Source organism: Zalophus californianus, chromosome 15, assembly GCF_009762305.2.
Source record: "Zalophus californianus isolate mZalCal1 chromosome 15, mZalCal1.pri.v2, whole genome shotgun sequence".
Taxonomy (NCBI): Eukaryota; Metazoa; Chordata; class Mammalia; order Carnivora; family Otariidae; genus Zalophus; species Zalophus californianus.
The window spans coordinates 7839993-7865647 of NC_045609.1; the positions used below are offsets into that span (position 1 = coordinate 7839993).

At 42.3% G+C, this 25655-nt stretch overlaps 1 protein-coding gene across 6 annotated transcripts in view; it reads right to left on the reverse strand.

The window, feature by feature from the left end:
- Nucleotides 1–547: 547 nt before the first annotated feature.
- RNLS (renalase, FAD dependent amine oxidase) overlaps nucleotides 548–25655 on the reverse strand; it is a 268904-nt gene continuing 243796 nt past the window's right edge. For 2 of the 6 annotated variants that reach the window (XM_027595333.2, XM_027595345.2), the window contains exon 7: nucleotides 1321–3004. In XM_027595333.2, the coding sequence (XP_027451134.2) occupies nucleotides 2852–3004 (153 nt within the window). In that variant the 3' untranslated portion in view covers nucleotides 1321–2851. Of the gene's footprint in view, nucleotides 1296–1320; nucleotides 3005–6930; nucleotides 8623–25655 lie in introns of those variants that run through there. The other 4 variants (XM_027595340.2, XM_027595366.2, XM_027595351.2 and 1 more) reach the window with 4 other exon arrangements.

The window sequence follows — 25655 nt, forward strand, 5'->3', positions numbered from 1 at the left end:
AAAACAAGGAATCACAAATACTATGAAATCACAACGTGATTGCACTTCGATTCCAGGTTTCTGAGAATGGAGGATTGGGCCCGGAGGAAGAAGCAGGAGAAAAAGCAGAAGGGGAGAAAGACAGGACAGAGGGCAGGAGAAGGGCACAGGGAACGACAAGCCCGACAGGTTCACAGAGGGAAAGACAGGTGCGCAGGGGTCCGCGCACTTAGCCAACCGCGCCTGCGCTGAAACTCAGCGTCGCCAGGATGCAGCTCTTTGTCAGAGCCAGTGACCCCCGAGGAAGGAAATAAGGCAGCAAATGAGAATCACGGGAAGATCCATCATTCAGCCAGGACTTAGGGAGACTTTATTCCGTATCAGACGCCTGTATCTATCACATCAGCGTTAGTGTTAGCTCTCTGAAATGAAGCCTCATGAGAGAGCCACATACATATAGTGAGGGCCGTACCTCCAACTAATATTTTGGTTCGGCTTTGGTGACCACGTTCATCCAGCAGCGGTGTGGTGCCTTGTAAATAGAAACGGGTTATAGATATGTGGGCTCCTCTTCTGGCATATTGTTATGTATATTATATATAAAGTATATACACACACACACACACACACACACACACATATATGTACTTGGATGAGTATAAAATACCAGATAAATGTAAAATTGACCTTGTTCTTTTTACTTAACAAGGTAGTGGGTAGACGAGGGGGTGGGGATGATGGCATTTTGCACAGAAGGCTTGGTGACTCAAGGAACTGTCTTTTTTTTCCCCTCGGTAATATCTGGTCTGGGATTATTACTGCTTTCTCGATGTTTTTAGACATACTTCTCCCCTTCAGAAATGCCAAAGGTGAAAAATACTCTTCCACTGTTATAATTTGTCAACCTTGCTTTCTGAGCAAGAAAGATCTTCATAGACAGTTTAGTAATTAAGCTTTTCAACACTGCATCATAAAGTTTTATTCTGGTGAAGGCTATATTTATCAGCTAACAAGTATTAAATCACCCCACCGCTCCAGCCGTTTCTCAGTTAAGTATGCTCCTTTCAAAACAGAGCAGCTTTCCTTGCCTGGTTTGATTTAATAAAAGTTCTTGTTTGCAAATACCACGGTGCTGTGGGGTCCTGCGGGCTCACATACATCCACCTTCGCAAGTGCTCCAGATGCTTGGCGACCCCGACTTCCCAGGGGCATCGGATGCCCTCGCCCTGGGTCTTTCAAGGCATCCTGGCCATCTGAGTTTCAGGGCCCTCTAGGATGGCCTCCAGCACAATATATTTTTCTTCCCGGTTCAATTTCTGAAGGGAAAGAGGTGAATGAAAATAAAGAACACAAGCAGTGGATACATTTTATTTCCTTATTTGAGCGGCAGGCAATTGGCCTCTTCCTCACAGAGATGGATCTACGTGTAAAATGAGTTTTCAAAACGACTTAAATGGCGAAGTAACGATGATCTACATACTAAGCAGTTTTGAGCCTTTTTCCCGTATGTGCCATAGATTTTTCAAAACAGATGCGGAATTATTAGGGAATTAGAAGGAGTAGATATTAATAGTCATCAGCAATGACTTAGACGCATCTTTTCTCTAAGTAACTCACCCCACCTTCATAAGTCCTTTTTTGCTCTTTTCTTTGGAGTATGCGCGCTCATGAGACGAATACAACAATTGTTCTTAAGGCTTCAGGAGGTTATTAATCCACTGGCTCCAGAAGGGCATCAGTTAAACACAAGATAGTTAACACATTTGAATGTCTTTTCTGCCATGCTTCCAGGGTAAAACCCAGAGAAAGACAAATGTTAATTAAATATGGGCCAAAATGATGAAACAAATCTCAATATCAGTCATCTCATCAAACCAGAAATCACACGCAGTTCCCCCTTCCTTTAGTGACAGGTAGTGGTTTAGAAGGCAGGGGATCAATTTCTGTCCAGCCAGCAAGTGACGGGAAGCAGGTGGGTCACTGAAGCATGTGGGTGATATGCTGAACCTCTAAGTTGGCAAATATTGAACTATTTTAAGTGCATCTATTTTCCAGTTCAGTAAATTTTCTTGTTGTATCAAATTCATTAAACTCGACACACTCTAAATGCCACGGGACATCCCAGGGACCACCTGAAGTTAACGGCACCAGCCATCCGGTAGAGCAAGAGGTAAAGATCAATATATTGCCTCTCAGCTTCTATTTAATTTTTACCTTTCATGTTAGGACTGAATTCTTTTTTAAGGTTAAAAACTATGATAGGACTTGGAGAGTCAAGTTGCATCTGGTTATTATGTGAAAATTTGAAGAGGGGTTTCTTTGTCAGTCAATTGCCCTCCAAACGATATTGTCCTAGAAACAATGACATTCTATGAGCAACGATTCAGGATCATTCAATGACTAGAGAGAGACAGAAATTACACTCCGTTAGCCACAGCTTGGGGGAATCCTGTAGTTCAGCAATTGGCAAAAACACTGAATCAAGGACATACTTGAAGATCAAAAATGAGGATTGGATAATTATTCTTTATTTGGAATGGAAATTTTCAAAAGAATAAGGATTTTGGAACATGAACCATTACTCTGACTGGACAGGCTTTTTTGGGAGGCCATCCATTTGTTATTCTTAAGCACTGTTTTCCTCTAACAAGGCGTAGTCATGACAATTCAGAAACACCATGAAAGGTGCATGGTACAAGGCATTTTCATTCTAGCATGGGTTGTAACTGTCAAAATCATAAAATCAATTTTATACTCCGTATGAAAAATTTTCCAGTAATTTCTCTCAACAAAATAGAAAACAAAATAATCGATAACAGAAACTTGTGAAAACAAAAACCCAAAGCTCACGCAGAGGACAAAGATACAGGTGCTAAACATGGTTCTTTAAGGCTTCTAGAACACACCGGGCAGAAGTGACGCAGCCATCGAAGCTGGACTGGGTGAACGCATCCCCTCCACACACAAGGAAAGGTTTGAGGTGAAGAGTCAACTGGCCATGGGAGTTGATGGCAGCATTTGTAACCTAAAAAGGTTAAAAACAACAACAACAACAACACAAAAGGATTGTGGTTGACATTCCCTGCCCTCTTGTGCTGTGATGTCAGCACCCACCTGAAGAAATCGCCATGTCTCACAAAACCGAGACCCCTAGGTCCCTCTCCTCACCCAAGTAGTCAGGCTGACCTTCTCAAATGTTGACATTTTCAGTTAGTTGGCAAACTTATCAGAACTTGAAAATTAGTAGGTCATGATAGGCTCAATTAGCTGGAAGTACAGTGTTTTTTTTTTTTTATAAGGGGGAAATGATATTCATGAAATCATTTACCAATAATGGAGTCCCTGTGACGTGCTAGACAAGGGAAACAGAAAAGAGAGAAGGAATGTGTCCTTAAGGATTTTCCAGGTCAGCACAGAGTGTGGGCATATGACAGCAACTAAGGGCTCAGACAGGGTGAGTAAGAGGGCACTATGGGAACACCTGGGGGTACCCAACCCAGCACACCCAGATAGAGAAGCCTTCAAAGGGGAGGGGACGGGTCATATCACTTGAGTTCTGACGGACGCGGAGGAGTTTAAGAAACAGGAATAGGGCTTTCCAAAGAGAATGAGCAGCAAGCATAAAGGCCCCATAGTCCATGGGCAAGAGAGGAAAAAGTGTGTTTTGGAAAAGGGCTAATCAGAGGAAGGGACATGGCTGAGAGGCAGGCTAAGAGGCACTTAGTGTTTCGGAATTAAAATGCGTAATACTTCTAAACAAAAGTCTATTAAAAATGTAGAATTTAAAGAAGAAGATAGCAGGAGGGGAAGAAGGAAGGGGAGTAAGTCGGAGGGGGAGACGAACCATGAGAGACGATGGACTCTGAGAAACAAACTGAGGGTTCTAGAGGGGAGGGGGTGGGGGGATGGGTTAGCCTGGTGATGGGTATTAAGGAGGGCATGTTCTGCATGGGGCACTGGGTGTTAAACGCAAACAACGAATCATGGAACACTACACCAAAAATTAATGATGTAATGTATGGTGATTAACATAACAATAAAAAATTTTTTAAAAATGTAGAATTTACTACTTATGAGGGGCACCTGGGTGGCTCAGTCAGTTGGGTGCCTGATTCTTGGTTTTGGCTCAGGTCAGGGTCGTGAGATCAAGCCCCATGTAGAGCTCCACGCTCAGCGGGGAGTCTGCTTGAGATTCTCTCTCTGCCCCTGCCCCGACTTGCATGCTCTCTCTCTCTAAAATAAATAAATAAATAATAAATAAATAAATAAATAAATAAATCTTAAAAAAAAGAATAAAAGGATTTACTATTTATGAGCCAAAGGGGAGAGAATTAGCTAAAGTTTGGGATTTATTTTATTTTATAGAACCAGGTTTATAACATTTGAAATGCTGAAAAGGCATAGAGGTTATTTCCTGGAGAAAAATATTCTCAAAATTGGGAAGGATGTTGCTAATAAGCATTCGCAGCCAGAAGAATGAGCAGGCGACAGGGGTGTGTGAATACAGTCATCTTGGACATGAGACAGTTTGGCTCCTGGAGCACCAAAACCCCCTAAAAAATAAATCACACAAACTTATTATAAAGGCAATCTCGGGGCACCTGGCTGACTCAGTTGGTAGAGCATGCGACTCTTGATCTTGGGGTCATGAGTTCGAGCCCCATGTTGGGGGTAGAGTTTACTTAAAAAATAAATCAATAAAATCTCTTCCTTTATATAAAAAAAAAAGTCAATCTCACTTGTGGTTGCTTCCCTGCACAACTTCAGGGCATGACATTCACACAGATTACAACGTGGCGGTTCTGGTCTCTTATACAATGTGTTCATGGAAAGTTATAGGCTAAGGCCCACGAGGAGTTGTTTATTTAAAAATTACTAAAAAAAAAAAAATGTATCAAATGCTATTTGGATTATGGGGTTGAGATTTGGTTCTAGGTAAGCTGAGTTAGTACATGCTTGGACGATTTTTTAAAACCAGAAAAAGTTTGCATAGATTTTTTTATAAGCCATATTTAGCCTTAATAAGGAGGTTAGTTACAATTATTTCTTCATCAAATCACTAAAGATATGGATGTTTAAAGTCCTGTGTCACTCAGATACGAATGTAAAATTTTAAGAGCATCCTCTCATTTTCCTGGAGGTCACTTGATAGGAGCACCATCTTTCATACACACTGCAGATAATCTTCTTTAAAAGTTATGCCACAGGGCGCGTCTGGGTGGCTCTCTTGGTGAAGTGTCCAACTCTTGATCTCAGCTCAGGTTTTGATCTCTGGGTCTTGAGTTCAAGCCCCTCATGAGGCTCCACACCCAGCGTGGAGCCTACTTAAAAATTATACCATAGTTTTATTGTGTTCAATTGCAACTGAACACAGCTTTATTGGAGTGTAACTGACAAATAAAAATTGTATATATTTAAGGCATACAACTTGATGTTTTGATATACATATGTATACACTGTGAAATCATCACCATAATCAAGCTAACTAATATATCATCAGCTCAGTTATCATTTTTCCTTCCTTTAATCTACTCTCCTCACTTCTCTCCCTTTCCCTTTCCCTTTCCTTCCTTTCCTCCCCGCTCCTTTCTTTCTGGTGAATCACTTTATGATCTATCGTCTTAGCGAATTTCAAGTCCACAGCACAGTACTGGTAACTAAGTCATGTCGCTGCACATTAGATCCCCGGAACAGACTTACCCGTGTAACTGAAACTTCGTACCTTGGACCAACATCTCATTCCCCCCTCCCACCGGCTCCTAGTCTTCACCATTCTACGCTCTGCTTCTATGAGTCTGACTAGTTTAAATTCTGCATAGAAGGGAGCTCATGTAGCATTTGTCTTTCCATAGCTAATAATCAATAACCTTGAAATCGGCTCACAAGATCTTTGAGTGGTTAAAACAGACAACACAGAGTGTGGACACTGAAGCACAGACTCGGGCGTTCAGTCAGAGCCTTTAAATTCCTACTTTATTTTATTTTAATTTTTAAAGATTTTACGTATTTATTTGAGAGAGTGCTTGTGCAAGCAAGGGGAGGAACAGAGGGGGAGGGAGAGGGACAAGCAGGCTCCACACTCAGCGTGGAACCCGATGCGGGGCTTGATCTCATAACCCTGAGATCATGACCTGAACTGAAATCAAGAGTTGGACGCTTAACCAACTAAGCCACCCAGGTACCCCTAAATTCCTACTTCAGATAGAATTTAAACAGGTTGGATTATTTGATTTGCCAGTGAAACACTAAGGGAAAACTGTTGGGTTCTCATACATATTAATGATTTCAGAGTGTGATAGCTGGTAGTCTGAAAACAAGGGATGTTATATAAACACTCAAAAACCAGACAAGACTGAGCAGAAGCTTGGCAGTCTGGGACCGTTGAGTAGAGGGGCAAATCATTTTCTGACTTTTAATAGGCCATGAGGGTACCAGCTATGTCTTCCCACAATCATCAGTGCTCATGATAAGGGCCCCAATATTCAAGAACCAGTTCTAATATGCACAAAGTATTACTTGTTAGCATTTCTTGAATGTTTGCCACATACATATGCTTTACATGTGCACCCATTTAATGAACACAGCCACCCTATGAGGCTGTTACTACTATTCTCCTTTTATAGAGGAGAACCCTGAGACTCAGAAAGATTGTCACCTGCCCAGGGACAGAGAGCTAGGAGGTGAAGAAACAGAGATCCGAACAGAGCACGCGGACTCCAGAACTCACCCCTCTGACACTTTCAGAAATATTTCCGTGAAGACTTTATTTATTTATTTATTTATTTTTAAAGATTTCATCCATTTATTTGACAGAAAGAGACACAACGAGAGAGGGAACACAAGCAGGGAGAGCGGAAGAGGGAGAAGCAGGCTTCCCGCTGAGCAGGGAGCCCGATGCGGAGCTCGATCCCAGGACCCCGAGACCACAACCTGAGCCCAAGGCAGACGCTTAACAACTGAGCCACCCAGGCGCCCCTGAAGACTTAATTTAAATAAAACAAACAAAAATGTTTGATAGTCACTGATAGTTTTATGCATCTGAAAATTCATATAAACAGGGTAACTCATTCATATACATATACACGGATGGACATCTGTTTGATAGAAAATAATGCATGACCATATATATGTATGGTTTTTTAAAACAAAACAAAAACGTTTGATGGTCTCTTAGCTTAATGCATATAGAAAATCACATAAATGGGATAACTCATTCACATGTACTCATATATACATACACGTGTATGTCTATATAATTTACACACACACACACACACACACACATAAATCTCCATTTGCGGTAAAGTTATGACACATTCCAGTTGACATCCCTGTGCAGATAAACCATCACTACTGCACATTAACAGGTATTAAGCAGGAGGGAGCTGGAGGGAGAACGTTCTGCCCAGGGTGAGGTAACAATTTGTCGGTGCCGTGTAATTCCATTTGATGACTGGTACATGCCAGATGCTAGGTCACGTGGCTGGAAGACCGGGTTGCTGACTGGCCAAGTCTGCAGTTTGGGGAGGAAATCAATCTCACGGCATTTAGGTGGACTCCCCTTGAAGCGTGCTTCAAACATGCCCTTCTTTGTCATGTTTCTGTGACTTTGAGCCAGCCGTCCTGCGGGGTGATGGTATACCATTTCCCCCTCGTCGCTGCCCTTCTAGAAGCAGCACAGATGTCACCTGCGTTGAGGTCTTTGTGCTCTGCCAGGCAGGGTAAGAGCCTTTACAGCATGTTATTTTATCTGTGATGTTACTTGCTGCTTTGCACTGGAATTACGTCCAGATTTGTCTCCCTTCCTAGACCGCATGCCTCAAAGAGCAGGAGCTGGGCTGCACCAATCCTTGTGTCCAAGGCTGGGGATGGTGCCTAACCTCTATTATGTATGCAATGAATGTTTATTGAGTTAAAAAAAAGACAATATTGTACATGCAATTGATCAAATGAAGGTCTTCAAAGGGAACCATCTACACAAAAAATGTTATTCAGAGGCTCCCACTGAGCTGGCAGAAGCTCAAATGGAAGAGATACTGTATTTAGGATGCTTTCAATAGCGACAAATTCAGGGCTGTCCTCTTGTCATGTGAACTGTTTCACGTGAACATCTCATGTGTCATGTATGAAGCAGAACCACACAAAGCTGCTGATTCTGCAGGTCACAGACGTTAAATATTGTCCATCTTCACATGGCTTAACTTAATGGGTTCTTTGTGTTGTGACTATTAGCTGTAAAAATACACACAAGGAGTCCCTCTGGTGTGAGGACGAAATTAAAGATGACAAGAGAGAGGAGCAGACCAGAAGGCTAACGGCGACTTCAAAATGGAGATTGTCAACAACATGAAGGTGATAATTAGCAAGAAATAATCCAGCGACACACTTGGTGACATGCATTCTTCCTTCTGCACCTCAGCTGATGGCGAAAGCTCATCCTCGGACTGTCAAGGCATCTACCCAAACAGAACAATCTTGCTGTGTGGCCTCGAGCATGGCCATATTTGATCCATTCTAGTTAGCTGTCCAGCCCATGATTTGGTTCCTTAAAACCAACCTTTCCGAAACGTGGCACTAAGGGACATCCACGTGGGCACAGCAAGATGAGGTCTCACAGGTTCTAATCCTAGATGCGCAACCAACCTGATAAGAAAATGTGACAACATTTCAACAATTAGCTTCTTGCTCCTGCATTTCCTCACTTGTCACAGATGTAAATTATACCACACTTCACTGAATCTAAGGCACGGTCAACCGGAAGAAGCACCAGTATTTTATGCGCCAGTGAGGAAGAAAAATGGTGGCAACATGACACATAGCTTTATATTTACTAGAATAGTTCTCTTGTACTTATCTACAAGTAGTTCTTTTGCAAAACTAGAAAGGACATAAAACAGGAATACTGGTTAAGCCGTTCTAAAAATGTCTTCGCATATAGAGCGTGACTTCTCCACTCTAGCTCAGAGTTGTCCACATCTGTGCTCCTCCCCACATCACAGTCTGTCCTCTGTGCCTCCTAGAGCATTTCTTACATGCGTGCTCCACTGGATGGTACTTCCTGGCATTTTCCCCAAGCCACTGATACCGTCTTGCAAGTTCTGGTCATGCACTTTCTCTGTGGCAGGGAAGAAAGGTTTCCAGACAGCGACCAGGACTCATACTCTTTTCTCAAATGGTCCTCACATAACTTTTTAATTAAAATATCAAGGGGTTGCAGTGGCGGTCCCAATGCTAATCCACCCCAAATAGCCGTGTTCATATGTGTGAAAACAACCTCCTGACTGTGTCCTGGTGTATACCGACTCCGCGGCGTCTCACAAGCAATGAAATATGGCAAATATAAAATGGGGTAAGGGGATGGGGTGATGGGCATTAAGGAGGGCACTTGACAGAATGTTATATATACAACTGGGTGTTGTAGGCAACTGATGAATCACTAAATCCTACCCCTGAAACTAATTTAAAATTTAAAAAATGGGGGAAGGGGAGAAGTATGGCAGGTACTTAAGATGAGTAAACGCATAACAGGTCCAAAGATAATGAGCGGCAGGATCCTTGAAGCAGAGCTTTTTCTGGTCACAGCATCTCCGGGTCCCTATGCGACTGTCTTCAGCGTTGCTAGTTTAAACCCTCCGCGTTCTCAGTTCATCCAAAGGAGTAGCCTCAGGTGAAACCGACAGAGAATCGATCCGTTCCTTTCCAAAGGTAAACGTACGGATTCCAGGACCACGTGTGGTTGTCTTCCCAACCCATTCATCTCCTCACCCCTGCGATCGGGGTGACCCCTGTGCCGCATCTCCAGACAGATGTCACTAATTGATTGTGGCATTCTTTGCCACGGAGCCCAGATGTGGCCGAAGCATCCTCCCTACCTGATGGCTTCAGGCAGATCAACTGGACTTGGCACTCGAGAGGAATCCTATAAACCCATCCTGGGTTCGAAGCCTACAGAGCAGCCACGTAATTATAAATAAATGAATTAAATATTCTTCACTGTTTTTTTTTTTTCTCTTTTCTCATGAAGCCAGGAGAGTATGATGCATTGCCTTTGTCCAAACCAGACATGTTTCAGAGCCAAGAATTAGGAGCACATCAGGAGCGATTTCCTCTAGATGATGCCAGACGCCCACTTCTCATTTCTTCTAATAATGACCCCCAGTCCTTAATTCCTAACGTCCCTCCATGCCTTTGTCCCTCCACGGGTCACGGTGGGGCTTTGACTGCCATGTGAAAATAAGACAGGTACTTGGACTCCGGCCACAATACTACAAAACTATCAGGGTTCATGGGAAAATTAGGGTTGGAGCAGACAATTCAAAGCCTATAGAACTCTGACCCGAGCACTAACACAAACAATACGCATCATAGTAGAGTGACCAGCACAATGACGTTCTCCCAGCCTCTGCATTTAGTGACATCTCTGTAGCCTGAAGTCTGGGGCTTAGGCTTCCTCCTTCAAGATACAGGTCCTGGGGGGCAGTTGCTCCTAAAAGACTACTTTTTAAAAGATTTTATTTATTTATTTGAGAGAGACAGCAAGAGAGAGAGAGAGAGCACAAGCAGGGGAAGCAGCAGAGGGAGAGGGAGAAGCAGGCTCCCCGCTGAACAGGGAGCTGGATGCGGGGCTCGATCCTGGGACTCTGGGATCATGACCTGAGCCGAAGGCAGCCACCCAACCAACTGAGCCACCCAGGCATCCCTAAAAGACACCATTTTGATCTAAATTTAAAATATCCAGGAGGTAGCCTTCATCAATTCAGATTTCACTGAGGGGGAAATGTCTTTGTGATTTCGTCACCAGCACCGACAGGTTTGCTGAAGAGCTTACCAAGGTGGGAAAACCCAGAAGAGCTTACCAAGGTGGGAAAACCCAACAGTTGTTAGGGCCACCATGACAACCACGGTTTGTCCTAAAGGAAGGCACCTCTGGAGGTTTTCAGGTTTTTTCTTCAGACCTCCCTATTTGCTAAGGCTTCCTCTTTGCTTATGAGGAAATTTACCCAGAGCGCTTGAAAACATAAACATGTCCGAGACTGATACTATTGCCTGTGACACTGATTTCCTAGTTGGCAATTGCATTTGAAATAATTCACATTAAAAACAAACAAACTATAAAAGGTGCTATAAAAGACTGAGTCCTTTTATGGCTTTGTTACGTTGCCTTATGTTCCTGAGGGTCACGTCAATTGGACTTGGGTATGCCTACGTCTTGGGCAAATGGAGATGTCTGAGCCCTCCCTTGTCCTTTTGATAATCACACTGAATTTTTATTTTTTTTATTTATTTTTTTAAAGGTTTTATTTATTTATTCATGAGAGTCAGAGAGAGAGAGAGAGAGGCAGAGGCAGAGGGAGGGAGAGAAGCAGGCTCCCGCCTAGCAGGGAGCCTGATGCGGGACTCGATCCCAGGACCCTGGGATCATGACCCGAGCCGAAGGCAGACGCTTAACCATCTGAGCCACCCAGGCGCCCCCATGCTGAATTTTTAAAATTGATTTCTAACAATCCCAGTGTCGGAGGGTGGCTCTTACCTCCGACTGTTCCTGGCATCCAGGGAAAGCTTACTGTCTCCTAGTTGCACACTAACTTGACTGGGGCAAGCTCTGAGTGACAGTCCCCTTCTGAGCTATGGCCCACATTGGCAATATGACCAGCTAGAAGGGCTGAGATGATATGGGGCTGATTCCTACATTTGTTCACTTCCTCTACTCTGCAGACATTATAAACCTGAACCCACGCCATGGTACATAAACAGCAGCCAATTGAATATTTGGTCAACTTATTGTTTTATGGCCTCGATGCAAAGCTCAAAGATAGTGGTTCCCAAAAGTCAATCTATTGCAAGAAGAGAAAAAATAAGGAGAATTATGAGCTTTTTCACAGAGCGAAATGTATTCTATTTTATAAATTGGTTATGAGGTTCTAACTTTGTGTTTTTTTTTTTTTTTTTTTTTTGGTTATTCCTTCCATTAAATTCTTGTGGCCGTGTTTTTGCTTTTTAAATTCTTAATTGCAGAATGCAAAGATAGCAAAATTATACTGGTTCCCAAAACATTTAGAGGGATTTTACTGGTCCATGAAATAAAAACGCTTGGAACCACTGCTGTGCAGTGAGGTGCTTGATGTGGCTCATGGCTCAGAGCACAGAGATGTTCAGCCTGAGGAATGTTTTCCATAAAGGGGTGGGGGTGCTGGGAAGTGGAGGTCAGCTTGCAGAAACCACCAGTAATCTCAGGTAACACGCATAACCTTCGTTTGGACTTGGTGAGTGGGTGAGTGATTTTTAAAAATGGAATAAAATCTTATGTACGACTCATTTCCCAGAAACTTGTGCAATCTCTCTTCTATCCAAATATTCATCTAGCTAGAACTAGAATCTGGGGTAACACATCCTTCATCTGTTCACCTGCAGCTAAATACTCAGGTAGTAAACTTAAGGCTGTAGAGAAAAATTGGGGTTAGGGGAAAAGGCTTCATCAAATGCAGAATAAATGCCTACCTTCAAACTGCCTGAGGCTGGGGAGAAAATGTGGTCTGTGTTGATTCTATGTATACATTTCCCCATTCCTACCACGTTCCCAAGGCACTGGTTTGAAGCATCTATCATATTCCTGTTTACAAAAACAGGGAGAAATGTAAACAAACGGACGAGAGACCAGGGTTTGTGCTCATGTTAGTGGAAATGTCTGTTTACATCTTTATAGATGGGGATCCAGCCCGGCTGTCTGAAAGGATGAGACTTCATTGATGGGTCAGTGAAAAATAATATCAACCCCTCAGCATTGTTTTCTTGAGGAAAAAAAAATGTGTGCTATTGGCTAAAATTAAAAATGTAGTGTTTCTATCCCTTTCTTTTATTTTTTAAAAAAAGCCCCTTTGGGGACTAATGAAAATGCCGTAAAAGGTTGCTGATTCCGCTACGCTTAACTCAACAAATTGCAATCTGGTAAGAAATATTTGTTATTTAAAAGCCTTGCAAGTCCTCAGAAACAGGGAGCTACGGGGGTTGTTTTGTTTTGTTGAGGGTTATTTTTTTTTCATTTTCATATTCCCTGCATCTCCTCCTCCATTGTACGCGGCTAGTGTCGAGTAAATGTTTGCTCAAAGGATGTGTGCATGTGGGCCCACCAAAAACTAATTCAAACTTTTCAAAGTTTTAAATTCTCTGTGTTCGAATGGTCTTTAAATGTGGAGGAACTTTTTTTTCTCTCTATGATAATAATTTTCTTTATTGTTGTTTCAGTCTCTGAAATCTCCTTTACCTTCCGAATTATCGTGTTACTTACTTCCCTCTGTGTCATCGCCCTCGACACCTGCCCGTTCTAACTCAGCTCTTCATCATTTGCACCGTCCAGGGGACCACTCCTCTTTGGGTACTTATGCTCCTTTCTCTGACCCCCAGAAAGCGGGACTCGCAGCCTCAGGCTCACCTGTTGTAGATCCCAGGCCAAGGCCCCGGGGGTATCTGACTCAACCTGAATTTCAAAACAGCAAGTGAAGACAGTCTCCTACCCAGACAATTCTGCCTCACCTCATAAAATGGTACCATGAAGAACACCCTGGAAAGTGTGTAAGACAGAACTAGACGAGTGTGTATGTGTGAACGTGTGTGTGTGTGTGGGGGGGGCGTCATAGGACATACAGATGTTTGTCTTTACTTTTAAAACTGGAGACCCGAGTGACCCAGTCCGCGATGTTTCTAGTTCCCGTCAAAGTGGCAGTGAGCCTGCACAGACATAAAGTCTAAATATTCCTTTAAATAACTTTCTTTCCTGGGACACGGGGAATGCACTCTAGAAAGCTCTAGGTGTCAGGGAGGAAAGAAACAATTCTTCTGGGTGACCTAGCCAACTTATGTCTTTATCTTTTAAAAATTCCCTCTTAGAACAGTCAACCCTCTGTGCTCAGAGGTTTGTGGCATAGCCCCAGGTCCTACACATATGGAATATATTTGCCGTATGATTAAGACAAGTGATGATACGGGTTATTTCTTAACCATACGCTGCATATTATTGAAGATAAGTGATACTGAGAACTGGGATAATAATGATAAATGGGAGGGCTGATTATTCCACTTAGTCTATTTTTAGGCATATTTCCTTAAAAAAAAATTGCACTTCTTGTGGCCACCGGTGTTTGAGAGTTTCCTATGTTACAGTCCTCTGTGTTCACAAAGAGCTTTATCAACAACCGGGTGCTTTCCCGCAGAGATGGTACATTGTTAATTGGTTCTTATGCGTTATGTTCATCCTGTCCTCTTGCCTCTGTTCGACATGTCTTTCCGGTGTTCTATTATGTTTAATGGTGATTTCATAAACCCATTTCTTTGTTGTGCTTTAGGGAAAAGGTTTACTTGTGCTGTGGGCTCCCGGCTGCAGAACTCTGTGTCTGGGACTACAGACAGTCGCTGTAAAATTACTATTGGTTGGAATACCCTAGGTGTGAAGAAAGTGATGTGGTTTGGTCAATTCTCAGGGGAGCTTTTCGCTTTAATGGTATTTGTCTATTCTATTTTAATAAACTATGGGGTAGATGCAAGCAGGAAGCGCCACAAATCAATTATATGATCCACGTAGCAGCTTTAGTGGGGCTTGAATGGTGAAGGACATACTTTGCTGAAACCGTATATTCAATTCCTGAGGTCTACATTCAATCTGTTTAGATCTATTCTATGTCTCAGAGTCCTGAAAACACTGGAGCAGTCTACTTCGACGAGGAGTTGTTCACAAGCACACAATCAAGAATGAGATACTGTTTTCTCTAGTAGTCCTGCAGTAATAACAAACAAAACGATGGTCGCGTTACAGTCCCCTTTGGAGTTTTTAATTTAATAGGAAGTTCTCCTGCCCTTCAGCAAGGTTTAGTATATTCATGCATAAACTCTACAACTATGCGCAGGTGGCGAGCCTGCGTAGGGTGCTGGGGGCACAAGCCAGAAGGTGATCGAACAGACTGGGATCCTCTTGTTTTCATCTAAATATAGATGTTGTGCCACAGTCTCTCCAAGGATCCAATTGCTTGGGATCCTAGGATGCAGAAGGGCAAAAACGCTTTGGATCTGTGAGTCTAGACACGAAGCTAAATCATCTTTCCTGCTCAAGTGGGCCTGATGACGACTTCTCCCCCATTTAACAGCAGCTCGGTTCCCCGCCAACTCAATCCTTCTGCATGCCTTCTCTCACTCCATTTCCCTTCCTTTTCTTGATGACCCAGAAGCACAGCTATTATTTTTCTTCTGGTCCTCAATCGTGCTGAACGAACCCAACGGCTTTTGGTTCGTGCTGTGAGATTTTGGCCGAAAGATTGCCGCCATTTTGATCTTCAGATCCAGAAACAACCTCCTCCTTTCTACTTCCATTACTGTGAAATTAAAAGAATCAACGCTTGTGCTCCTCAGAGAGGCAATAATGGAGGATAAAAAACAAGTGGTTTGAGAAGTCAGCTTAATTGAGGTATAAGTTATATATGGGGAAATTCAACCTTGTTTATGTGTACCGTTCTATAAATTTTGACAACGTACACAGTCGTGTTAACTACCACAACAATAATACAGAGAACATTTCCCTCGCCCCCCGAAATTTCCCTTGGGCCTCTTTGTAGTTCATCTCCTTCTCCTAGTCATAGCCCCTGGCGACCACTGATCGATTTTCTGTCCCTACAATTTTGCCTACTCCGGGAAGCCACACAAGTAGAATGCTAGGATAGATAGCCTTTGAGTATGGCTTCTTTCACTTAGATAATGCTTCTGAGATTCACTCATGTATTGCAGATAGTAGCAGCTTGTTTCATTTTATTACTGAGTAGTTTTTCATCTATGGAGGTATAACCTTTTGCCCATGCACCGGGTGATGAATATTTGGGTTATTTCCAGGTTCAGGGCAATTATTGATAAAGCTGCTATGAACCTTTGCAAATAAGTTTTTGTATGGATGTATGTCTTCATTTCTCTGGGGTAAATCCCTAAGAGTGGGGCCCTTGGGTCAGATGGTAAGTGTGTATTTAACTTCGTAAGAAACTACGAAAGTGTTTTCCAAAGGGGCTGGTGCCATTTTGCATTCCCGCAGAGATAGGTGAGGATTCCATGTGTATCCTCACCAGCCCTTGGTACCTTCAGAGTTTTTGATCTGAGCCACTCTAGTAGTTGTGTTATGGCATCTCATTTTAGTTTTAATTTACATTTCCCTAATGACCAGTGATGTTCAGCATTTTTTTGTGTGGACTGCCATCCAATCTCTTCTCTCTTGTGTGCGGTAAAATACATATGACATTAGTAGTAGCCACTGGCAAACACTTACCTGCTTTCTGGTAAGCTATGGATTTCTAGGGATTTGCCTATTTGAGATACTTCATATAAGTGGAATCATTCAAGATGTAGTCTTTGTGTCTGGTTTCTTTCACTTAGCACAATGTTTTCAACGTTTATCCACATTGTAGCATTTATCAATACCTCATTGCTTTTTTTTTTTTGTCCTTCAAATGTTTAATATGTGTATTTCTATATAATTTCCCATGGGTCCTCTTATTAGAAATATGTTAAAGATATATTTCCCACCTAACAGTTGATTTATTTTAGAGAGAGAGAGAGAGAGCAGGGCGGAGGGGCAGAAGGTGAGGGGGAGCCCAATGTGGGGCTCGACCCCAGGACCCCGAGATCATGACCTTAGCTGAAATAAAGAGTCAAATGCTTAACCGACTACCCAGGTACCCCCTTAATGATGGATTTTTTAATTGAGGTATAATTCATTGCTTTTTATGCTTGAATGATAATCCATCTTATGGATATACCATATTTTGTTTATCCATTCATGTCCATGATGGACATTTGGCCTACCTCCACCTTTAGTTACTGTGAATAGTGCTGCTATGAACATTTGTGGACACAGTTTTGTTTGAACAGAACACATGTTTTCCATTCTTTTGACTATATAGGAGGGGGATATTTTGGTCATCCTGCAATTCTATGTATAACTGACTGAGGAACTGCCAAACTGTTTTCCACAACATCCAAACTATTTTATATTCCCACCAGCAAGGTAGGAGCATTCTAATTTCTCCACATCCTTACCAGGATTTGTTTTTCCGTTTTCTTTCTTTCTTTCTTTCTTTTTTTTTTTTTTCAAATTATATTCATCTTAGTGGGTATGAGATGGTATGTCATTGTGGTTTTAATTTGCATTTCCCTAATAACTAAGGACACTGGGCATCTTTTCATGTGCTTGTTGACCATTTGTATCTCTTCTTTGGAGAAATGTCTATTCAAGTCCTTGACCCATTTTAAAATTGGGTTGTCTGATTTTTTGCTGTTGAGTTGCAAGAGTTCTTTATATATTCTGGATTGTAGACCCTTATCAGATAAGTGATTCACAAATAATTTCTCCCATCCTATGCGTTGTCTTTTTACTTTCTTAATCTTCTGATGCACACAAGTTGTTAATTTTGATGAAGTCCAAGTTATTTTTTCTCTTGTTGCTTATGCTTTTGGTATTATATATAAGAAACCATTGCCAAATACAAGGTTGTGAAGATTCACCCTTATGTTTTCTTCTAAGATTTTCTGATTTTAGCTTGCATAGTTGGGTTTTTAATCCATTTTGGGTAAGTTTTTGCGTGGGGTGTGAGTTAAGGGTCCAGCTTCATTCTTTTGTATGTGGCTATCTGGTTGTCCCAGCACTATGTGTTGAAGAGACTATTGTTTCCCATTGAATGTTTTTGGGAAACTTAACAGAAATCAATTAACCATAAGGGTGGGTTTATTTCCCGACTCATGGTTCTATTCCATTAATCTATCTGTCTATTCTTATGCCATTACCACATTATTTGGATTAGGGTAGCTTTGTAGTAAGTTTGAAAATCAGAAAGTGTGAGTCCTCTAGCTTTGTCCTTTTTTTGAGATTGTTTTAGCTATTTGGGGTCCCTTGCAACTCCATATAAATTTTTGGGTTAGCATTTCTGCAAAGGCCATTGGGAATTTTATAGCAATTACAGTAAGTCCATAGATCACTTTGGGTAATATCGCCACTTAAAAATTATTAAGTCTCCCAGGGGAGCTGGCTGGCTCAGTTGGTAGAGCATGTGCCTCTTGATCTCAGGGTCGTGAGTTCAAGCCCCACGTTGGACCCAGAGTTTACCTAAAAAACAATAATTAAGACTCCCAATCTATGAACATATAGTATATTTTCCTGTATTTAAGTCTCCTTTAATTTCTTTCAGCAATGTTTTATAGCTTTCATTGTAGAAAGCTTACATCTCCATGGTTAAATTCATAACCTCTTCTTTAGTAAAGTGCTCTTCCAAATCTTTTGTCTATTTTTAAATAGTTGGGCCATTTGTTTTCTTATTACTGATTTGTGACAGGTCTTTATATCATCTGGATACTAGTCTCTTATCAGATACATGTTTTTACAAATGTTTTCTCCAAGTCTCTGTCTTGTCCTTTCATTTGCTTAACAATGTCTTTCAAGGACATTGTTTTTAATTTCGATCAAGCCCGATTTATCAGTTTATTTTCTTATGGCTTGTGCTTTTTGTATCTTATCTAAGAAATGTTTGCCAAATTCAAGATCATAAAGATTTTCTCCTGTTTTTATCCAGAAGTTTTATACTTTAAGGTTTTATGGTCTATGATCCATGTTTAGTTAATTTTTGTGTACAGTGTGAAATGTGGACTTTTGTATCTAAAATGAAACATTCCAATTTCTATTTTGCTACTTACTAGCTGCATCACATTAGGCAAAACCATGCAACGTGAACCCCAGTTTCTTCATTTGAAGCAAAGATAGTCATATTTACTTCCTGATCTGTTGGAATTGTGAGGATCAAATGAAAAGAAGTAGAAAAATGCTTTCTAAAATCAGAGCATAGATGTTAACTATTATTTCTAGCTAAAAGCAGCAGAAGAATGATGATGGAAGAATGTGTCATAATTGGGGGAAAGCCAGAGCTCAAACAATTACTGGCAGTAGAGTGAGGTGTTTGAAAGCCCTGGCTTTTAAGGTACTGAGCCTCTATTTCCCAACTTCCTCATCTGTGCAATGGGGAAGAAGCAGACACTCCACAGGGTGCTTGGAGGGTGAAGTGAGTTAAGTACAAAGCCCAGCGAGCTACACAGACTAGGGGATTAATAGTTGCCATTTTTTGTGGGGTGCCCGGGTGGCTCAGTCCTTTGAGGGTCTGACTCTTGATTTTGGCTCAGGTCATGATCTCGGGGTCGCGAGGCTGAGCCCTGTGCCGGGCTCCGCACTGAGCCAGGAGTCTGCTTGAGATTCTCTCCCTCTCCCTCTACCCCTCCCCGAACTGGCACATTCGTGCTTTCTCTCTAAAATAAATAAGTAAATATTTTTAAAAAATAAATAAAAAATAAATGGCATTTTTGAAAGACAGAGAATGAATATATAGAAAGGATATATAATGAATACACACACACACACACACACACACTTACACACTCAGTGTAATAAAATGATGATGTGGGCTGTCATGTTTAAAGAGGTACTTTAGACCAAGGTGCAAAGACCAAGGTGAAAAGAAAGAATGCACCTTGTGCTCTCCCACCTCTGGGAAAGTGCACCTGTTGTTGGAACATCATTCCCTCTGCCAGTCTGACTTCATTTTGTAGCTCAAGTGATGTCTTCTCTTAGGAGGCTATGTGTTACCACTCTCCTCAAACTTTCTGTATTCAGGCACCTGGGTGGCTCAGTTGGTTAAGCATCTGCCTTCAGCTCGGGTCATGATCCCAGGGTTCTGGGATCGAGTCCCGCATCGGGTTCCCTGCTCAGCGGGGAGTCTGCTTCTCCCTTTACCCTTCCCCCCTGCTTGTTATCTTCCCCCCTACTTTATATCAAATAAATAAATAAAATCTTAAAAAAAAACCTCCCTGTGTTCACAGAGTATATTATACGTACCTTTCCGAGAGCAAACCACATTATCTCATGATTAGCGGCTTTTTGGTCAGCTTTGCTAATTATATAGCAAGCTCCTTGAAGGAGGGGAGCTGTCTTTGAGTCTTTAGAATCCTGCATAATGTCTTGCATAGAGTCAGAGCTCAGTATAGGTGTGTGAAATGGAAACATGGACATACATTATTAATTTCTAATGTGGATATAAATAGCTTTGGGCAACTGAACTTTTTTATTTGTTAGTTTTATAGCATAATACTGATGTCTCTCCTAAAAAGATCGAGTAGACTTACCCTTTCTGGGATAGTGCTGGAATCAGGCCTACTTCTCTTGGGGTGTCCACACCCATACAATAACACCCATCATCAAGCTTTAAGTAGTAATACTGACTGCAGATGAATATATATAGCATTTGTCCAGGAGAAATGACACAGACTGCTTTAAAAAGTTTTCTATAAAGTAATGCTGTTCAAAATGATTAGTTCTTCTGAAAAAGTGTGATTCTGAATACATGGCAGGGTCGGTCTCATGAGTACTTAAGAAAAAATGATTTAATTACATTCCTATGTGTTAAAACATTTAATAGTTTGCATAATATGGAATTTTGTGAAGAGGGGAAATATTTGCTCATAGAAACTTCAATTAAACTGTGACTGTACATCCCTAATTCCATGATCAGAACTTCTCAGCCAATGATCTCACATACATGCAGCTACCTCATAAGAAACTGAAGCAACTTGTCAGTAATGAGCCAGTGACAAAGAGGTGGGGGATTATGCAATGGAATGGTCAGCTTAGTGTTGACACCTGTAATGTGTCTTGCTGTTGATGGACTGGGTCATGCCAGAGTCCACTGATCCCAAAGGTCCCGTTTTGGCTCTCCGTACATTACCGGAAACTCATGGCACATAGGCAAGAGCACTCTTGTGGCCATAATGTCATGCCAAGAAATGTTGACTCATGGTGTAAATGGCATAAATATGTTTAACTACCAAACACTAAAGAATGTGCAAGTCACTGGGAATAAATAGCAAGGAGCTGAAAAATATATAAGCTTAACAAAAAACAAAAAACAAAAAAACAAAAAAACAACAACTGACAAGAGTTCCTTGCATCCACAGAAGTCCACTTCTTTGGTCTCACTTTGCTCTGATGTTATTCAACAGTCCCTATGGCATGACTAAGTGTCATAGTGCCTGGCACTGAATCAGTCCTTCAGGAACATGCCTTGTCCAGGGCTATTTGCAGAAGTGAAGCAGAGAACACAGAGAGAGAGGAACTCTGAAAAGAGAGTGTGAAAAATGAAAAGGTAGGACAGCAAGTGGCCGTGAAGAGAGGTAGTCAGGGGGCGCCTGGGTGGCTCAGTCGGTGCAGCGCCTGCCTTCGGCTCAGGTCATGATCCCGGGGTCCTGGGCTCGAGCCCCGCATCGGGCTCCCTGCTCCGCGGGAAGCCTGCTTCTCCCTCTCCCACTCCCCCTGCTTGTGTTCCTGCTCTCGCTGTGTCTCTCTCTGTCAAATAAGTAAATAAAATCTTTAAAAAAGAGAGAGGTAGTCAAGAAAAGAAAGCAAGTGACAGGGACGCACGAGCTCAGCTTCTAGGAAATGACCCCATGTCCTCTCTTCCTCCTCTTGCTACGCGTTTAGTAATATCTCCAAAGAACTTGCTTCGTACCAGCATCTGTGGTAAATGTTTTCCACCGTGTTGCCCCGTTTCCTTCCAACCACAACCCTATGAGCCATGTTCAACTGTTACTGGTCACAGATGGGCCCTGAGGCTTGGCGTGCCAGTCTAGCCCGCTCAGAGGTCCACCAAAAGCCAGGCTTTCAACCTAAATCTGTCTGATGCCAGACACCAAGATCAGAATCACATCATTAAAAATCCAGAAATTATAAAGCACAAATATGGGAGAAAAATCAGAAGGACCAATAGAGTATGATTTTACTGTGCACATAAACTACCAAGCAACACACGTAATGCACTTGAACTGATAAACACAACGGTTATTTTTCTTTTCAGAGTACTTATCCTGGGAGGCTGTATGTTTGAATCTGTAAAGTTTAAGAAAAGTGTCAAAATTGACCATCCATTTTATTAAAAAGATTTAAGTCCAAATGGCTTTGCTCCTAAAACATCGGGCGAATTCAAGCTCAAATTCTAAAGACCTGATCCAACCAATGATAGGCCGAAGAATGCATGCCAGGCTCTGAAAGACGTGCCCCATCTTGTTGAAATAAGGGTGTAGCTTATCAAGGTGACTATTTTGAAGAGGACAATCCTTGGGGTTTATAATTTTGGTATTTTCGTACAATCAGTCACTGCCTTCTAGTTCCAACCCACGCAAAACAAGATAACGAGGGCGATACGCCAGGAAATGGGTAAGAAAGAAAAAGAAAAAAATGAGAATATGAATTGCTACTTGACCTTCCAGGAATGACCTAGACACCATCACACACCCGAAATTAATCTCACGGGGCAAGAATGTAAGTACTAGGTGGCCGCTGGCTCTTCGGTGTGTGCACCTTCTCCCCCCACCAAGCACAAACAACTAAGGAAAATTCTGGCCATAAGCTGTTGTACATTCCTTCTTTCTCTTTTATTCTTTCTACTCCTGGCAAGGACTATGCCAACTGAGGTAATGAGGAAGCCAAAATGGGAAATTTGCACTAAAAAGGGCGAAGAGTTATTTAAGAAAAAAAAAGAGGTTATAGAGTTAAAGTGAAGAATGTGAATGGGAGCTTGAAAGGAGGACAAACAGGAAGAGATGAGCCCACAGGGCTGCTGGTCAGGGAAACTTCGGTGGGGAATTAAGAGGTGAAGGTGCACAGGGAAGGTGTGGGGGGAGCTTCCAGAAGCGGGAGATACAGAGAACGAGAAGAGAGACTTCCAAAAGTGCTGGCAAGGATGACAAATGTTGGATATTCTTTAAAGTTTCATAAAAGGTATTTGTAAAGATTGGAGTTACAGGCCCACCTTGGAGATATCACGAGTTTGGTTCCAGGCCACCACAGTAAAGCAAGTATTGCAATAAAGTGAGTCAAATGAATTCTTTTGGTTTCCCATGCATGTAAAAGTTACGTTTACACTGTACTGTAGTCATTTAAGTGTGCGATAGCATTAGGTCTTCAAAAACATACATACCTTAATTTAAAAATATTTTATTGCTACAAAATGCTCACCATCATCTGAGCTTTCAGAGAGTCATAATCACTGAGCATAGATCACCATTATAAATATAATAATAAGGAAAAAGTTTGAAATATTGTGAGAATTATCAGAATGTGACAGAGAGCCATGAAGTGAGCTCATTCTGTTGGGAAAAAAAAAAAATGGCGCCTATGGATTTGCTCAACCCAGGGTTGCCAGAAATCTTAAATTTGTAAAAAAACACAGTTATCTATGACATTCAATATAGTCAAGTGCAATAAAATAAGATATGCCTGTATTTTAAATTTCTTTTGGTTGTGGAATTGTGTTTCTTTGACTGCAACACAAGACTGGGCCGAGAAGAGCTCTTGATTTATGCAGGATATAGTAGAATAAACTTTATAGCAGGTACTCTTAACGTGGGACTCATGGGAGGACTTTAGGTTGTTTATAAATCCTCATAATTGTATGCAATTTTTGTGGCCATGTGTACATATATATTCTGAAATGATGAGAACCTTCATGCTCATAGTCTTTATCAGATTCTTTTTTTTTTAAAGATTTATTTATTTGAGAGAGAGTGTGTGAGATCGGGGCGGGGAGGGGCAGAGAGAATCTCAAGCAGACTCCCGGCTGAGCGTGGAGCCCAGCTTGGGGCTCCATCTCACGACCCTGAGATCACGACCTAAGCAGAATCAAGAGTCCAATGCTTAACTATCTGCACCACACAGGCACCCCAGCTTTTATTTAGATTCTTAAAGAGTTCATGATTCTTCTTAAAAATATGAACAGACTGCCCCTGGGGAGAGAGAAGACATCCTCTCAGAGTAAAAGACCAAGTTAAAAAAAAAAAAAAAGTAACTACAGGAGATACCTGATTTCTAATTGTACTGCAAAAGCTTAAGAGGTTAGTCTGGATCCATTTATTTTGCCAGAGATACCAACATCTTCCTTCCCTCCCCTTAAATTCCTCTCCTGATTTCCTTGGTATTTGAAAATACATTCAGTGGTTTTTTTGTTTGTTGGTTTGTTTTTGTTTTAAAGACAGTACTCCATGAGTGTGCTAAATATATCGGGGGAAAGAACCACTGGCACTTTCGGGGACTCAAGAAAGGTGGGGGGAAATCAGAGTTCAACTCACAAGCAAATCACAGACATTTACGATAGTTGGAGCAAGGCATCGTGAGAAGCCCTGAAACAACGGAAAAAAGCACAGCAAACAGCAGTGAGAGTCTTAGGGTCATCGGACTGCTCACCTGTCCCGTCGAGGTACACGGAAAGGCATTTGCAGCAATTACTCTCCTACTAAAGGCATTAAGGCATCACGCTGGTCTCCGAAGCCTTCATGCAATGCATCACAGCTTAGACATCCAGTTCTATGAGCTGGATAAACATTTCAATTCTGGAGGGCAAAGAGTGCCAAAGGGAGGCCTGAGGACCCTGAAAACCTGCCATTGCTTTGCTAGGTTTGTTCAAACCACCTCCTCGGGTGTTTTATGCGAACCCGAATGGGAGACACAGAGCAGCTCCCAAGTCTTTGACACACGCCTTCCTCCTTCATCCGCCTCTTTCTTCCCGGAGGAGCAGCACCCACAAGAATGCACCGTGATCTTACTCAAGACCAAAAATTCAGCTCAGTGTCTTTGAAGAAGGCCGTAGGCAAATCTTAGTCCCTGGGGTTCGGGGAGCCGGGTCCCGGGCATGCCGCGGGCATTCGTTAAATGCTTATTGAGTCAATGAGTAGCTAAATGAGTAATGAACAGACATCGTGCACCCTTTTCCCATCACTGTGGGTCTGTAACTTTAGAGGCAGCCCCAGACGTGGGAGAGCAGCAGTGGGGAAACTAGCACGCCCCCCTCCAATATGCCCTTACCCCTTTCCCATAGCAGCAGCCACTTCCTCAGAGGAGCTGGAGCCTGGAAGGGGGATGCTCTCCCTGGAGCTTTGATGAGGACAGCAGGAGGTACTGCCTCATGAAGGCACCTACCAAGGAAGTCTGGAGGGAAAAGGGTGTGGTAGACAGAAATCACGCTCCCCCCCATCCCTGTCCAAAGATGGCCACATCCCAATCCTCAGCACCTGCGAATGTGATGTCGCGTGCCAAGGGAGAATGAAGGTTGCATCTGAAATAAACGTTGCTGATCACTTGAGCCCAAGATGGGGAGATTTTCCTGGAACATCCAGGCGGGCCCAAAGTAATCACAAGGTCCTCAGAGGAAGAGTAGGGGCAGATGCAACAGCCAGAGGGATGCACGACAAGGATGTGACCAGCTGTTGCTGACTCTGAAGGTGGAGGAAGGGCCCCGAGCCAAAGAATGTGGGCAACTTCTAACAAGCATAAAAGGCAAGAAAATGGATGCTCTCCTAGAGACTACAGAAAGAAATACAGCTTGCCCACACTTCGATGTTAGCCCATGAAACCCGTCCTGGACCGCTGATCTCCAGAGCTGTAAGATAGTAAATTTACGTTGTTTTACACTCCTAAGCCCGTGGTGGCTTGTTTGTAGCGGCCTCATGACACAGCGGGTCAGTGACGGGCAGGGAAGGACAGGAAGGTGGGAAGACTGGTTTTGTCCTTACGAGCCAATGGACCTTCGGGAATTTATTTCATGGCTTTGAGGCTTCGGTCTTCTCGT